This window comes from Thamnophis elegans, chromosome 17 (genome assembly GCF_009769535.1).
Source record: "Thamnophis elegans isolate rThaEle1 chromosome 17, rThaEle1.pri, whole genome shotgun sequence".
In the NCBI taxonomy this organism is placed as follows: Eukaryota; Metazoa; Chordata; class Lepidosauria; order Squamata; family Colubridae; genus Thamnophis; species Thamnophis elegans.
In genome coordinates this window covers 7,855,042-7,872,567 of record NC_045557.1, presented here as the reverse complement: position 1 = coordinate 7,872,567, position 17,526 = coordinate 7,855,042, and the positions used below count along the sequence as shown (strand labels likewise).

Below are 17,526 nucleotides of genomic sequence, written 5' to 3'. Positions count from 1 at the left end.
AAAATGCCTTGAATTTACAGAGAGGTTGCAATTCCACTAGAGGTCGCCTCTGAGTTCCTAGGGAGGGAGGCCCAGTCTTAAGGACTAGAAACGTGTTAAAACTGTTCTGACCGAGGCTTTTCAAGACCATGAAGCAAACTCCTTGTCCCAGCAAAAGCCCCTTTTATTAACTTCCTGTAAATTCCACTCATTCACCTCCAGCAAAGTCTTTCGAGGGGGGATTTACAGTCACAGACCTTATCTGGCTTGGAGAGCTGCCAGGCCCATCTCTGTAAAACTTGGCCAGGAGTCTCTGAGAGTCACCAATCGATGAAGCGAACTAATGGTCTCCTGCAAACTCCACTCCCCTTTTGCTCCTCTTTTACTTCCTCTGGGAGGGGCCATTCACTATCCACCTGTGGCCTTCCTCCCAAGTCGACCCCTGTTCTTTAGCTGTTCCCTTCGTCTGGCAAGTCTGCACATGCGCACACTGGGAACAGACTCCAGCTGTTCTTCTGCCCCACTGATGTCTGACTCTGAAGGCAGCTGATAACTGTCAGACGGCCCTGGCCCCTTCTCTGCCTCTGACACAGAGCCCTCCTCAGAGCCTTCCCCAGACTCCAGGACTGGCCCTTATTCCTCCCCAACCCTCCTCACTGTCTGACTCTGCTGCCAGCTCTGCTGGCTGCTGCTGGGCCACAACAAAAACTTCCTTTTATTTATTCCTTGAAGCTCACACCTTTTCTCCTTAGGACCACCTGTTAACAGATCCCTACAAAATTCCTCAAGCCTCGCGACCCTCCCGGCATTCGACCTCACCTTTTCTCCAAGACAGCCGCTAAATTCTCCTTTTTGTATCTGTTCTCGTCCCCCACAGAGCTGCTTCGGCCGCTGGGCGCGTCTCCGAAAGGGGAACTGAGGTAGCTGCCCGCTACAGAGGTGGCCAACGACGACGGCCTTATGAAAGAAGCGCTGCCCCGCCCACTGCTTTGGCTGCTGGTCAAGCTGCCCCTCAGGAATTTCTCCGAGGGGAGGGCTTGTGGGAAATTGGCGGTGGGCGACTTGGGCTTCTCGGCGGGCAGCTCGGGCAAAGGGAGGGCCAGGCAGGACAGCTCAGCCTGGGGGCAATCCGGGAGGGGCTGGGAGGACGGCGACGAGGAAGGCGACAGCGTCCATAACCATCCTTGGTCCTTCGGTGGCGGGCTCTCGGTCCTGGAACAGAGGTACAGCGGGCAAGCCAGGGACCCAGGCAAGGGTGTCTTCGCGGGACCCGTATCGGGATCCGGAAGTTGGAGGAAGGACGTTTCCGCGAGCTGATCCTGAACGGTGCTCGAATCGGCCTCCATGTCCATGTAGATGGGACCAGCTGTCCTGTCCTGGTCTGGCATAAAAGACCTCCTGGGGCTGCCCAGAAGTCCGGGCTCATGATTGACGGCCTCCACCAAAGTTCCGTCATCTTTTTCGTTCTCCGGCGGCCAATCGCCGTCCACGTTCATCTCTTTGAAGAAGGGCAAACTCAAATACTGGAGAATCCCACTCTGGGCCGAATTACTCGCGCCGGGGAGGACTGTCGGAGAGGAAGATCTGGACGTGCAGTGAGGTGAGGAGGACGGAGAAGATGCCACGGTGTCCCGGAGCCACTGGGTATCTGGGATCGTGCTGTACGGCGTGGCGGCACGCAAGGGCTCTCCTTCCTCTGTCAGGCTGCTGCTGTAGTCGAAATAGCGGCCTTGTCGATGGTTTGAAGCCTTGGCTTCCTGCTGGGCCTGTCCGGTGTTCTTGGCTCTCAGGTGGACACTGCGGTGCCACTGGGCTTCCTTGGGAGAGGAGAAGACTTGGAGGTAGGGCTCCGGTGGGCTTTCCCTGTGGGAGGAGGGGCTGTGGCGTTCTCGGGACACCTCCTCGCTTTGTACCACAAAGCGGCCGTCGGGACCCCGGGAGATGCGCTCGAGAGGAAGCGATTGGTCCTCGTGGCTCTTGTAGAGGATGTAATCGGTGCTGTTGGAGGCGTGGCTGCTGGAGAGATTGAGGCTGAGGTTACGGCTGGCTTTCTTGCCCCACGAGAGGCTCCGGGGAAGGCTCTCATAGTGAGACCCCTGAAATTTCAGCTTCATAATGCTGTCCGAGCTCGCCGTATCTGTTGAATGCCTGTGGGCAAGAGAGAGAGAGAGGGAGGGAGGGAGAGGGAAGGATGAGAGAGAGAGAGAGGGAGGGAGGAAGAGGGAAGGACGAGAGAGAGGGGGAAGGAGGGACGAGAGAGAAGGGGGAAGGAGGGATGAGAGAGAGAGGGAGGGAGGGACGAGAGAGAGAGGGAGGGATGAAGAGGGAAGTAGGGAGGGACAAGAGAGGGGGGAAGGAGGGACGAGAGAGAGAGGGAGGGAGAGGGAAGGGGGAGGGACGAGAGGGAGAGAGGGAGGCAGGAAGGGAGAGGGAGGGAGGGAGGGACGAGAGAGAGGGAGGGAGGAAGAGGGAAGGATGAGAGAGAGGGGGAAAGAGGGACAAGAGAGAGAGAGGGAGGGAGAAAGAGGGAAGGAGGGAGGGACGAGAGAGAGACGGGGGAAGGAGGGAAGGAGGGAGGGATGAGAGAGAGAGGGAGGGAGAGGGAAGGAGGGAGGGACGAGAGAGAGGGGGGAAGGAGGGACAAGAGAGAGAGAGAGGCAGGGAGGGAGAGGGAATGAGAGAGTGGGGGGGGGCTTGTTTTACTAACAGTAGCAAGTGATTCTTCTACTCAATCACAACTTTCCCCACAGTGGTTAAACGCATCCCTGCAGTTAGATACAGATGAACAGTGTTTGAAGGGACCTTGTAGGTCATCTAGCCCAACCCCCCACCCGAGCAGGAGACCCTGCACCATTTCTGACATACGGGCAGTCCAGCCTCTTTTAAAAAGCCTCCAGGGATGAAGCTCCCATAACTTCCGAAGGCAACTTCTGTTCCATGAGTTGATGGTTCTCCCTGTCAGGAAATTCCTCCTTATTTCCAGGTTGAATCTCTCCTGGATCAGTTTCTGTCCATTATTCCTTGCCTGGCCTTCAGGGGCTTTGGAAAACAGCTTGACTCCCCCTTCTCTGTGGCAGCCCCTCAAATATTGGAAGGCTGCTATCTTAAGTTAGTAAACATGGTTGTTAAATGACTCTGTGTTCCCCATTTGACACTACTTGTCAGAAAGTCACAAAAGGGGATCATATAACCCTGGGAAATGCACCCTTCAAGAACTACCTGTAGAGGTTTATTATGGAAAACAATACAACCTCTCCCCCCACCCCCCACCCCCGGTCGTATTATAGCCCTCTGTTTAGTAAAGAAAAAAAACCCTGTGAGGTCCTTGGTACTCTCTGAGCTTGATTATTTTCTTGCGGGCATTTCATTACCCAACTAGGTAACAAAATCAGTATTAGAAGAGTGTGGGATTGGCCGAATGGAAGAGAAGGACGACAATTATGGGCTCAGTGCTCTCTGAGCTAAGTTATTTTCTTGCAGACATTTAATTACCCAACTAGGTAACAACATCAGCATTAGAAAGGTGTTGTGGCCCAGCAGGAGCCGTTGGAGCTGCAAACAGACTCCGACAGCGAGGGGCCCTCTGAGTCGGCTCTGGAAGATGTGGAGGACCCTGGACAGGGTTCCGACTCCGAGCAGGGCACAGAGAGGCTGGTTGGCCACCAGGAGGCGCCTGAGGCACGGAGCAGCGGTGAAAGACAAAGGGAGTGTGCCCCTGACGTCAGGCCTTGGAGCAGTGGGGAGGAGGCAAGGGAGTTGGTCCTGGACGCCAGGCAATGGCGGGCAGATAGACGCAGAGAACAACTACGCAGATACAGAAGATAATTGGACCCAGGTGGTTGTAATTAGGCTCCTCTCAAGAGAGTATATAAGGAGAGGCTTTGGGAGGAGACTGTTTGCAGGATTCAACTTAATTACCAATGCTGAGAGAAGCTCTTGTGTATATTTCTTATCTTGGAAGTCTGGATTGCTGCCAAGGTCTGGTCAGTGTGTTGATTTACTGTGAATAAATAGTCTAGCAGTAATCTTGTCTTGGAGTGCCTTGGTGTACGGAGAGGGGGGGTCAGAACAGAAGGGTATGGGGTTTGCTGAGTGATTGAGGAGTAGGAAGAGGAGGAGGACGACAATGGAGTCCTTAGTGATCTCTGAACTTAGTTATTTTCTTGCAGATGTTTCATTACCCAACTAGGTAACAACATCAGTACTAGAAGGGTAAGGGGTTTGCTGAGTGATTGAGGAGGAGGACGACGACAATGGAGTCCTTAGTGATCTCTGATCATTTTCTTGCAGACGTTTCATTACCCTACCAGGTACTATCAGTACTAGAAGGGTGTGGGGTTTGCTGAATGATTGAGGAGGAGGAGGAGGAGGAGGACTGGGGTCCTTGATGCTCTGTGGTTTTCTCTTATCTTCTTGCAGACATCTCATGACCCAACTAGGTAACGTCATCAGTGCTGAAGCCTACAAATATTCTCTTATATGAGAAGAAAGAAAACAGCGGATAGAGGGAAGAGGAGCTGCGGAAGCAACCACGAAAAGTAACAGGTTAAGTAAGGGGATGGTGCAACTTACTGCGTAGACAGAAGCTTCTTGGTGGAGGAAAACACAATGGGTAGATCTGGAAGGTCGTGAGAACACAAAAGGGGAAATTATACAGCATGGGAACACAAAACCAGGCAATTCGTAGAATAATCTGACAACGGGGTGGACAACTGTCACGCCACAATCCGCAGCCACCCAGACACACCCCTTTTGAGCCGAGGCCCCAAATCCACTCAAGACTCCGCCCAGCCCACCATGCAGGGTGCTTGTTTTGGAGAAAACAGGAGGAGGGAGGGTGTGTGTGTGTGTGTGTGTGTGTCTGCCGTATTGATTTATTTATAAAAATAATGTCAGGGTTTAAAAAAGTGAAAATGAGCAACAAAGGAGAACCATCACATTCCATTTTTTTAAAAAAAATAATCAAATGTATACTAGGTATAAAATGCAGAAAAAAGGTGAGATAATGCCTGGTAACTCTCTCTGTGTGTGTGTGTGTGTGTGTGTGTGTGTGTGTGGTGTTTGCAGAGGCCAAGGTGGAATTTCCACACCCCCAAGAGGTTTTTATAACACCAACAGGGAAAAGGCTTGACCAGTTTCCTGCCACAGCGTGAAGCGAGTTCACTTACTGAATTGAGTCTTTGTGGCAGTGTTTTTTTCTACCATGGCAACTTTAACATACACGATATTGCCAAAGGTATTCGCTCACCCATCCAAATAACCAGAATCAGGGGTACCAATCACTTCCACGGCCACAGGGGTATAAAATCAAGGGCCTAGGCGTGCAGGCTGTTTTTGCACACATTGGTGAAAGAAGGGGTCGCTCTCAGGAGCTCAGTGAATCCCAGCGTGGAAGTGTGATAGGATGCCACCTGTGCAACAAACCCAGTCGTGATATTTCCTCGCTCCTAAATACACCACAGTCAACTGTCAGCTGTATTATAAGAACGTGGAAGTGTTTGGGAATGACAGCAGCTCAGCCACGAAGTGGCAGGCCACGTAAACCAGTCCAACACCAGGGTGTGACCTCACAAATGCGCTTCTGGAAGAATGGCCAAAGATTCCCATCAACACACTCCTGAACCTTGTGGACAAGCCTTCCCAGAAGAGTGGAAGCTGTTATAGCTGCAAAGGGTGGACCGACGTCATATTGAACCCCATGGATTAGGAGTGGGATGTTGCTTACAGGAAGTTCATATGCGAGGAAAGGCAAGTGAGCGAATACTTTTGGCAATATAGTGTAGGTGGAATAAAACTCCCAGAATCCCCCAGCCAGCCTGCTTTTTATGTCTGGCCTTTTGACTTCCAGAATTCCCCAGCTAGCTTGCTTTAAGATGAATGGATTTCAAGTCCCAGAATTTCCCATTTAGTATGCTTTAAGAGGGGTGGAGTTCAACTCCCAGAATTCCCCAGCCAGCATCTTTTAAGATACGTGGGCTTCAACTCCCAGAATTCCCCAGCCAGCATCTTTTAAGATACATGAGCTTCAACTCCCAGAATTCCCCAGCCAGCATGCTTTAAGACGAATGGACTTCAACTCCCAGAAACCTTGAGCTAACATCTTTTAGGATAGGTGGGCTTTAACTCCCAGAATTCCCCAGCCAGCATCTTTTAAGATGGGTGGACTTCAATTCCCAGAATTCTCTAGCCATTCAAGGGACGAAGGCTACGATTCACTTCCTCGGAGCTTTCCATGGTCCTGAAGCGTCCAGCCTAAAAATCTAACTTGACCTGCGAATGACTTGAGAACTCCACACTTGGAGGTCAAGTGCCCCCAGGGCAGTGATGCTCTGGGACGTGGCACGTCAAAACCGCGGTCCACTAAAGCGCGTACATGACATCATCATCAGCACGACAAGAAAGAAAAAGGGCGCTTTAAAAAGCGCTCTTAAAGCAAGCCAATTCACATAAAGGTAAGGGTTAGGGTTAGGGTTACATTAAGCGTTAGGGTTAGGTTTAGCGTTAGGTTAAGGGTTAGGTTTAGGGTTAGGCTTAGGGTTAGGTTAAGGGTTAAGCTTAGGGTTAGGTTTAGGGTTAGGTTTGGGGGGGTTAGGTTTAGATTTACGCGTTAATTTTAAGTTTACCGCTCACAGCGTGCTGTTTTCGTCGCGCTGTGATGACGTTACGTACGCGCTTTCATCGAGCGCGCTTTAGTCTACCATGGTTTTGTGGTGGAACCCTCTGGGAGGTCATTTCTGCAGCCAAAGCTTGTTATTGCTAATGGAAAGGCTGGCTTCACACAACATCCCGATTTGGCTTTGTCGGCATCCCCAGGAGGCTAGATTTCGCACCCGCGTTTGTGACTGTTTTGGAACACGCCGGATTTCCGCTGATGGCTCTTCCCCCCCCCCCCGCCTCAAGGGAAACTGAGGTGCGAAGCAGATGCCACCTACCCAGCCTTCAAGAGTGGAAAAAGTGACAGTAATATTGCTAACTGTGGGTTTCAAATTGAAAAACAACAGCTCCAACTTCTCTCTTGCTTTCTTAGGAAGGGAATAAAACATGGCAAAGATGATCTGGGTCTGAAAAATCCACATTTACGACCAAAGCCCTTTCCTCGGTTCATCCGATTGCAGGAGAGGCAGCCTAGTGAATGTCTTGTTCCCCTTAACATCCTTCTCCTGTATGTCAGTGAAGGCTCAAATCATCCAGGCCACAAACGTATTTCAAAAGGTGAAGTCATGGCAACTGGATCCCAAGTTTATTAAAAACAAAGGCGTTTCGTTACCCATTCGAGTAACTTCTTCAGTCAAAATGAAAATCATTGGCATATACTAACCGTTGCCATACTGACTGTATGGCGTCCCTCCCTAAAAGTCGGAGAATAAACATTTTAGAGACTTTCGGGTGGCGCAGTGGTTAGAGTGCAGTACTGCAGGCCACTTCAACTGACTGCTATTTGCAGTTCGGCGGTTCAAATCTCACTGGCTCAGGGTTGACTCAGCCTTCCATCCTTCTGAGGTGGGTGAAATGAGGATGCAGACTGTGGGGGCGATATGCTGACTCTGTAAAACGCTTAGAGAGGGCTGAAAGCCCTATGAAGCGGTATATAAGTCTAACTGCTATTGCTATTGCTATGATTGAGCCTTTACATATTGCTGATCTGACCCAGCTGCCCAAGCACTACAAAACCTCGATAGTTGAAGCAAGAATTCCTTTATTAGGAGCCCCGGCAAAAAGTTTCTCTCTCAATCTAACAAGTCCATCCGACTGGGAGATGCCACCATTATTCATCTTCGCCCCCTGCCTTTTATGCCCAGAGTTAGGGCAGGTTTCACTAGCAGTGTATTCTTCCGTCCTTAGGACCGGCCCATAGATTTCCACTGCTCTCCTCTCCTCTACTTTCTGTGAATCTGTGCATCAGGCACTGGGCCCAGCTGTTCCTCCTCTTCCTCATCAGCCACCTCCAGAACCAGGGGCTGTTGACTCCATCTGGGGGCTGACAGACGGCCCTGTCTCTCTCTCTCTCTGTCTCTCTCTCTGTCTGTCTCTCTGTGTCTCTGTCTCTCTCTGTGTGTCTCTGTGTCTCTGTCTCTCTCTCTGTGTCTCTCTTTTTCTGTCTCTCACTCTGTCTCTCTCTTTCTCTCTCTCTCTGTCTCTCTCTCTGTCTGTCTCTGTCTCTCTCTCTGTCTGTCTCTCTCTGTCTCTCTCTCTGTCTGTCTCTCTCTCTGTCTCTCTCTCTCTGCTAGCTCCATTCCCTCTTTCCCCTCACAGCTCTCAGGTTGCCTTGATCCTGACCCTGATTCCCACGCCTCTTCCTCCTCCTCCGATTTGGCTGCTGTAGGGGCCGGAATCCGACAAGCCATAACAAAACAACAACAGCCCTGCACTCGATACAGCAAGAGTTAGTCTATTCCAACGATTCTCTGCCTACCCAAACTTTTCATTTCAACCGAAGAAGCTACTTGTATGAGTAACAAAAGAAAGGCCTCAATTTTAATAAACCTTGGTCCACTTGCCTCGATTTCACACCTTTTGAGATATTCTCCTCCTGTACTGCTGTCACTTTTGTTGTCGTGCAGCCTGTCATGCTTTTTTGGGGGTGGGGTGGGGGGCTTACCTTGCCTGCGTTTGCGGAGACGGGCTGCTCTCCTCCGGTTCATGACACAGGCGGCCATGGTGCTGAAGATGACCGCCATGCTCAGGAAGCAGACGCCCCCAATTACGCCAGCCAGCACAGGTTGGGGTAGCATCCCAGGGAGCTGGGTGCGGGAAGGGTACACCTCCATCCCTGCGAACGCCAAAGCAAAGCAAGAGCAATCAAAAATGTTGTCATTCGGTCACTAACCTTGGTGCTACCCATGAACCACAAGACGCCGTGTTCCCCTGTCCTCCACGGTCTGCGGGGGTTTGGCCAAATTCTCGTTCATTGTGTCAATTACAGGCGACCCTTGACTTATGACAGTGTCAGGTTTCCTACGGATGCCCTAATTTAATCATGAGCCTCAAGCCAAGCTTCAAAAGAAACCCAGTTATTGATTAGGAGCAATATGTCGGCACATACCCAAGTGAAGCCAGCTCTGACCCCATGTAATTTACAGCCCAATTATGACCCCGTTTCCCGCCCCCCCTTCCCAGAATGTGTCATAAATCACATTCTCCAACAGAGCATTACAACGGACTGTAGAGGTCACGCCCCTCCGGCTGTTGCGGGTAACCTGGGATATAGCCTTGAGAAAGGTATGCGTGGAATGTGCTTCTGGTTGTGGCTGCCTCACTGCTGTCTAGCTCCGAAGGCACCTGATTAACTGCCAGACGGCCCTGGCCCCCTCTCTGCCTCCGACACAGAGCCCTCCTCAGAGCCTTCCCCAGACTCCAGGACTGACCCATGTTCCGCCCCAACCTCCTCACTGTCCGAATCTGCTGCCAGCTCTGCTGGCCGATGGCGGGCCACAACACTCATCCTCGGTGATTCCCTTCTCCTTTGGCCTTCCATTTTTCCCAACATCAGAGTCTTTTCCAAAGTTTTCTGATTAGGTATCTTAAAAAACGTTCAGTCATGGCAACTGGACCAAATTTTGTTAATCGGAGACATTTTGTTACTCATCCAACTAACTTCATCAGTCAAAATTTAAAAAACAAAAATAGCCAGAGAGATGTTGGCAAGAGTTTAGTACATTCCAACAACTCCCTGCCTAATTTTTTTTTCTAATTTTATTTTGACTGATGAAGTTGTTGGATGAGCAACGAGACGTCTTAGATTAACAAACTTTGATCCATCTGCCATGATTTAATCTTTTTTCAATATTTTGAGCTTCAGCTTGAGAATGAAATATGTAGCATTTGTCCAACATACCAAGCTTGTTTGACACTCATTCAGGCTATTTTTTTGTCCAAGCTGAGCCTATTTAATAAATTGATAACTAAAGTGTTTTCAATTGTATAAAATACTAGCTGAATACCCATGCTCCACTACGAAACTACGTGATCGAGCTTGATAAATCGACACTTACAGCTTGAAAATTAATGAGTAGTTACGATCTGCCTCTCCTCTCCCCTTCTCTCCCTCAGGCTGGCCCCACAGACGCCTCTCCTATCTTATCCCCTTCTCTCCCTCAGGCTGGCCCCATTGATCCTCTCCTCTCCCCTTCTCTCCCTCGGGCTTGCCCCACAGAGGCCTCTCCTATCTTATCCCCTTCTCTCCCTCAGTCTAACTCCTTATCATCAGAGCGTTTTTCAAGTGAGGAGAGGGAGTAGATGCAGGCTGGATGAGTCACACACTGGCCAAGTGGCAGTTGGAACAGAGTTCTTTTCAGGTGGGGAGGGGGAGTAGAACGTCTAACTTCTTAGCATCAGAACATATTAATAACACTATAAGAAATACTAATGATCTGATGATCATTTTGAAAAATCCTTTCTTAGTGAGCACTTAGAAGCCAAGAGGAACGTACGGGCTGAATTTCAAGTTTGTAGGCTTTTCGGTTCTGGAGATTTCGTGATGATGCATGAGTGGTATTTTGCTTTTATATATATAGATATATAGATATATAGATTAAATAACTAAAGCATTACTGAAGTTAGAGGTTCTTCTAGAACAGTGTTTCTTAATGATAGACACTTTCAGATACGAGCACTTCAGCTCCCCAAATCCCCCAGCCAGCATTGTGGCATTCTGGGAATTGAAGTCAACTCCTCTGAAAGCATTGAGAAACACAGTTTTAGATTCAATCCCCAAAGACAATCTAATCAGTTGAATCGCATCCTTGGCTAGCCATATAGATTGACTAGCCCACCAGTTGTGGGACTTACCCGTGGTTGAAACATTGACCACATTACTGGGGTAACTGATGTAGCTACCGGCAAAGGCCATCAGGCGGAACTCATAGAAGGTATCCTGTGTTGGAAAGGGAGAAGAATTAGCTGACGGACGTTAGGCCCGCCCGTCAAAGGGGACGCTATCTCACCATGATGAACAAGCAACAGACCAAGGCATTTTTCTGCAAATAAAAATAAACTTTGGAGGAATAGGACCAGCAGATAACCCTGAACTGGATAAAACACTCTCATTTTGAGGTTTTATTAATGTTCTCAACCATAGCAATTTTAAGACAGGTGGACTTCAACTCCCAGAACTGCCTAAACAATATGCTTTAAGACGGGTGGACTTCAACTCCCAGAATTCTCTAAAAAACATGCTTTAAGACAGGTGGACCTCAACTCCGAATTCCCTAAACAATATGCTTTAAGACGGGTAGACTTCAACTCCCAGAATTCCCTAAACAATATGCTTTAAAACAGGTGGACTTCAACTCCGAATTCCCTAAACAATATGTTTTAAGATGGGTGGACTTCAACTCCCAGAATTCCCTAAACAGCATGCTTTAAGACAGGTGGACTTCAACTCCCAGAATTCCCCAGTCAACATACTTTAAGATGAGTGGACTTCAACTCCGAATTCCCTAAACAATATGCTTTAAGACGGGTGGACTTCAACTCCCAGAATTCCCCAGCCAGCATGCTTTAAGATGAATAGACCTCAACTCCCAGAAACCCTGAGCCAGCATCTTTTAAGACAGGTGGATTTCAACTCCCAGAATTCCCTAAACACCATCCTTTAAGACGGGTGGACTTCAAATCCCAGAATTCCCTAGTCAGCCACAGGAATTCTGGGAATTGAAGTCCACACAAGCTTCAAGTCGCCAAAACTGAGAGACGCTGTGCTAAATAAGTACACTTTTCTCCGTGCAAATCCCACCCCTCCAGGGGCTTGGAAAGCTAGAACTGGGCTCAGACTCACCTTGATGAGTCCAGGCACCAGGAATTGGGTCTCGGAGCTGGGAATGGACCCACTCAGCACCTCCCACTTCCCCCGGTTCTGCCGCAGCTCCAGGGCATATCCCATCAAGGCCGAAGGATCGTGGAGTGGAGGTTCCCACAGGAGCAGGACCCCCCGCATGGTCTCGTTGGATCTCAGGAACTGGGGTGGGGGGAGGAAGACCAGGGAGGCCGTGGTTGGGAGGACGGGGGGCACAGTCTGAGTGGGGACACCTGGAAAAGGAAGAAGAGAACAGGGGGCTGCCTTGAGGAAGGACGCAGGCCTTCCTCCTTGGCTGACCCTTGCAAACTGGACTTTTAAGTCTCAAATATAGGCAGTCCTTGACTTATAACCATTCGTTTAGTCACCGTGTGATACAATACCACTGGAAAAAACCCAACCAGTTAGCGCACATGACAATTTCAGCATCCCTGTAGGTTACGTGATCAAGATTGGGGCGCTTGGCAGCATCCCAAAGTCACATGATGCACCATGTGCATTCCTTCCTGGCTGGCTTCCGGCGAGCAAAGTCAATGGGGGAAGCCGGATTCGCTTAATGGCTGTGATTCAGTCAACAACTGCAGTTAATTTGCTTAACAGCGGTGGCCGGAAAGGTTAGGAAAAACTGGGTGCGACTCGTTTAAAAAAAACGCCTTGATTTAAGAATGGGAATTCTGGTTCCAAGTGTGGTCGTAAGCCGAGGACTGATTGACTGGCTTGCCACGTTGCTTGTTATGTGGAGATAAGCCACACTGGCATGGTGCAGGATGTTTGCCTGCACCCTAAGAATGATGTCGGAAACCCCTTGGCATGATAAACACATATCCAACATAAAGACTGCAGTAGTAAGGGAAGTAACGAGTGATCCGTCAATAGGGGGAGCTGCAGGAAAGATTCCACAGTCCTGCGTAAGTGGGACGGGTGAGAAAGACTCCTCCCACTGCCACCACCGCACGCTCAGGTGAGTAGCGGAGCTATTCCCTCCCTGCATCCAGCGCCAGTGGCTGCTCCTCCCTGTTCCCAGGATGAAGAGCAGGTCGCATGACCGAATTGGCAGGGAGCCACAGGAGAGGGCTCAAAGAGCCACATACGGCTCCGGAGCTGCCTGTTGCCGACACCCGGGATAGTTAACACAGCCTCACATCCCGTGCAAAGCAATTATAGCTTCTCACCCAGAGGCGCGATGGAGATGATTTCGCTGAACGGACCACTGCCGAGTTTGTTTTGAGCCAAGACGCTGAACTGATAGCTCATATCTGGCCGGAGGTTCTCCACCAGGATGTGGGAAGCCCCCACAGGCACCGGCAACGAGGCCCAGTCGTGGTGGGGCCGGTTCAGGCGTCTCAATCTACGGTTCAAACAAATGACGTGTGTTACGGAAGGACACCTCGATTTCTACCACGGTTGCAAAACTTAGCGGACGTGGCGAAATTCTGATTAAAGAAAAGCACATAAAGTACTTTTGTTCCCACATGGAAGGGTGAACTTCATACAACAGAAATACAGATGAATTTTTGGATGAAACATCTGGAAATATTTTTAATATTGACAGAAAGAGGGGGGGAAAGAGAAATACCGTATTTTTCAGTGTATAAGACACGCTCCCACCCCTTTAGAGGGTGAAAATTTGGGTGTGTCTTATAGACCGAATATAGCTCCACCCACCCACCGGCCCCCACCCTTTGGCCTCTGCCTCCCAGCAATTTGCCTCCTTGCAGCAAAAAGCAAACCGCTTGTTTCAGTTTCAGCACAGCCTGATTAGCACAAGCAGCTGATTGTTGGTTGGATCGGCTTCCCAACCATCAGCTGTTTCAGGCTGCAGGGATTACCATTGCCTATTGCCGCCTCCGCGCATCCCATTTTCCGCCCATTCTGATCCCTGCCGTCCAAAGCGGGTAGAAAATGTGGTGCACTGAGCAGAAAACAGAGTGTGCAGAGACTGAAAATGGGATGCGGAGACTGAAAACGGGGCACGCGGAGGGGGGAGTAGTCTAAGGCAATCCCTGAAGCCTGAAACCTGATCCTTGAGAAGCCCAGCAATCAACTGCTTGTGCTAATCAGGCTGTGCTGAGACTTAAACATGCTGCAAGAAAGCAAATTGCTGGGAGGCAGAGGCAGACTTTCTTTTTCTTGTTCTCCTCCCCAAAAGCTAGGTGCGTCTTATACTTCGGAGCATCTTATACTCCGAAAAATACAGTAGGATAGCTGAGAAGCACACAGAGAACGGCTCCTTAGACCTACATTGGCGTGTACCAGATGCTGAACCTCTGGAAATAACCTCCATCAAAACCTGGTTCCCAGGTTACATTGACTGCTTGTCGTAGGGGCCACACGGAGATGTTGACCACGGCATGTGGACTGGTACCTGATGTGGGGGGCAGAAAGGGATCTGCATTAGTTTAACTCAAGTCAGTGGAAGGACATCAATAAAGAGATTTAGCCTGCCACACTTTCTATTATGCTACTATGCATTTTCTAGTGTGGGAAAATGGGAGGGAGGATTGTAGATGATATGTAGCCATAACAACATTCTTTCTGGAAAGCCAAGGTCATCCTTTGTCTTTGCACCTCTGCACCTGACCGGACCTGGATGGGTGGAACTGCCAGTGTGGCAGTGGGAGATTGGACCATGGGATGGACTTGTGGCTGTGGGGGCAAGAACTTTCAACTGGGTGGGGAAAACAGGAAGCTTTCAGATTTGGGTTTTCCCAGATGTGCCAACATGGCTCTCTTAATAAATTGGAACTTTGAGGAATCCTTTGCCTCGGACTCTGATTTAATTTTGGATGCTATTTGGAACCTTGACATTCTGTTTGTTCACAGTTATGACTTTTGCAGCATCCCCATGGTTACATGATTAAAATTCAGTTGGCTTGGCCAACTGACTCATATTTATGACGGTCGCAGCATCCTGGGGTTCCCTTTTGATCTGGGGTTTGTTATGTTGTGCATTGGTTGGGATCAATTGAGAATTGGTGAATTTAGGGAAGGTTTTTACAAATCAAATCTTTCAAATTTGTTTGGTTGCCTTTTTTCCCCCCTTACAAAAAAGTAACTCTTTTATTCCTTGACCTGCATTTAAAAAATAAAAATAAAAATCACTGGCACAATAAAAGTATGAATAGAGCTGTCAGATGTCTCTTAAAGGTAAAGACTCCCCTCGCACATATGTTTATTTATTTCCCGACTCTAGAAATAAAAGAGGAGCGAAAGGGGAGTGGAGTTTGCAGGAGAGACAATTAGTTTGCTTCATTGGTTCGTGGCTCTCTGAGACTCCTGGCCAAGTTTTGCAGAGATCGGCCTGGCAGCTCTCCAAGCCAGATAAGGTCTGTGACTGTAAATCCTCCCTTGAAAGACTTTGCTGGATGTGAAGGAGCAGAATTCACAGTCAATTAATAAAAGAGCTTTTTTGTGGGGACAACAAGGAGTTTGTTTCATGCTCTCGGGAAGCCTCAGTCAGAACAGGTTCCTGGCGAAAATATCATTGCTGGATGTCAACTCATAAAGCATTTATGCATGTCTGTTACCAAGTTGCCATAGTAAGGAATGGGGGGGGGAGCGCATTCTATGTATACCTTTGGCTAGTCGGGTCTCAGATTACTACAGCCGGCTACAGCCGGCTTGTGAGGCATATACGTGTACCTCATTGATGAATGTGATTTATGACACAGACTGAGGGGAGGGAAGAAAGAGGGGCAAAGTTCAGCTATAATTTAAATGTGGTCAGATCTGACTGCAATGAGGTACTGCCAAAATGGTGTGCCTAATAAAGGACTGGATTTCCTTTGAAACTTGGCTCGAGGCTCATGAATTAATTAGGGCATTTTTCAGAAACCTGACAGCTGCGTCTTGAAACCGAAACCATTTTCCATAGGGTCCCGGGCTATTAGGGACCTCTGCCACCCTGGCCCTCTCGAGTTAAGAACTCACCCAACACGTAGACAGTGGTGGTGGCGCTAATCCTGGCCACGCCGTTGTTGGCGGCACATTCCCACAAGCCGTGCTGCTCCTTCGTCAGGGGCCGCAGGTTCAGGCTGCCATTTGTGTCCACCTGCGCGTTGGCCAAGGTCTTGCTTCCCACCTGCACAGCACGACGGCAAACAAAGCCACCTGAATGTGTTACGTACAAGCTAGAACTCACTTAACGGCCCAAATTGGGGACCGGCAACTCTTGTCATTCTGCAAACTGGTCCTTAAGTGATTCCCCCCCCTCCCCCAAGGTTTTATATTCTGCTTTGAGAGGGGGAGGCCAGCTGGATAAGTCTGGCATGCGATAGGCAGTCTTTTTTTATTTTAAGATTTTTATTAGCAAACATGTAAAATACACAAACACAAAACTTAGACGTACACCACATTTATACAATACAATACGAACAGGAGTTTCCTGTTCTTTCTAACAGCAATTATCAATCGATACTGCTCACCTTATATTATTTCCCCTTCTATTGTATTTCATTTGGATTTCACCATTCTTAACCCTCTTATTTTACTCATAACTATTATTTTTTGAGTTTTGTTATATTCCTTCTTTGATTCTTGTTTCTTTCCTCCATCCACCTATATACCATTTATCCCATATCTGGTAGAATTCTGATTCTTCTTTTCCCTGGATTTCTTTAGTTAGTTTGTCCATTTCGGCACAATCCATAACCTTCCTTATTATTTCATCTTCGCTTGAAATTAATTTGTTTTTCCATTTCTGGGCAAAGGCAATCCTTGCCGCCGTAATTATATGTAGTATTAAATACTGGAATTTTTTTTTGTGTGTGTGTATTTCCCAGACATTATTCCTAATAAAAAAACTTCAGGCTTCCATTCTATTTTAACCCCCGTTATTGCCTCCAGCCAATTTTTGATCCTTTTCCAAAAAAATTTAGCCTCCCTATAGGTCCACCATAAATGGTAATACGTTCCGTGTATGGATTCGCATTTCCAACATTTTGGGGAGGTATTTGTTAAGATTTTAGCTAACCTTGTTGGTGCCAGTTGCCATCTGTAAAACATTTTGTACTGGTTTTCCTTGTATGCAATGGATAGTGTCATTTTTAAGTTTGTTCCCCAATAATAAGTGCAATAGGCAGTCTTAAAAGTTAACTTTAAAAAAAAAAATGCAGCTACTGAATTTATCAGGAATTGTCAGGTGTGTGCAAAACCGGACCGCGACTCACTTTTGTCCAAGAGGTGATGGGTACGGGGTCTCCTTGAGCCAGGCATGGAATTAGCAGTTCCCGGCCCACCTCCTGGAAATATTCCTCTTTGGGCCGAAGGGTGAACGTGGGAGGGTCCTGAAAAATAGAATACCACAGAAAACACACACCAGGGTTATGATATGATAGCTTTATTGATTAGTCTCCCAAGCCTCCGGATGCTTTCCTGAAGCCTGGGGAGGGCAAAAACATTTTCCCCTGGCCCTTTGGAAATGTGAAAAATCAGCTGGTGCGCACCGGAGCTGACCTATGGCGTGTCACCAAATATGGAGTCGGAGATCAGTGGGGCAGAAGAACTGCTGGAGCCTGTTCCTGATGTGCGCCTGCGCAGAGCTGCCAGGAGAGGGGAAAAGCTAAGGAACAGGGGTCTACTTGGGAATAAGGCCACAGGTGGATGGTGAATGACCCCTCCCAGAGGAAATAAAAGAGGAGTGAAAGGGGAGTGGAGTTTGCAGGAGGCAATTAGTTCAATTCATTAGGGTGAAGATCTGTTCCTGACTTCTTGCCAAGGAATTGCTGCTACAGTGTGGAGTTTAGAAGATATCG

The 17,526-nt window shown here is 48.7% G+C and overlaps 1 protein-coding gene across 1 annotated transcript in view; it reads right to left on the bottom strand.

The window, feature by feature from the left end:
• The window catches only part of IGSF9 (immunoglobulin superfamily member 9), a 43,671-nt gene that overhangs the window by 4,270 nt on the left and 21,875 nt on the right, over positions 1-17,526 (bottom strand). Inside the window, exons 11-19 of the mRNA XM_032234194.1 lie at positions 16,942-17,058; positions 15,704-15,854; positions 14,015-14,138; positions 12,946-13,121; positions 11,756-12,006; positions 10,768-10,852; positions 8,579-8,749; positions 4,552-4,597; positions 799-2,127 (exon numbers count right to left, since the gene is read on the bottom strand). Of these exons, the coding sequence (XP_032090085.1) occupies positions 799-2,127; positions 4,552-4,597; positions 8,579-8,749; positions 10,768-10,852; positions 11,756-12,006; positions 12,946-13,121; positions 14,015-14,138; positions 15,704-15,854; positions 16,942-17,058 (2,450 nt within the window). The remainder of the gene's footprint in view (positions 1-798; positions 2,128-4,551; positions 4,598-8,578; positions 8,750-10,767; positions 10,853-11,755; positions 12,007-12,945; positions 13,122-14,014; positions 14,139-15,703; positions 15,855-16,941; positions 17,059-17,526) is intronic.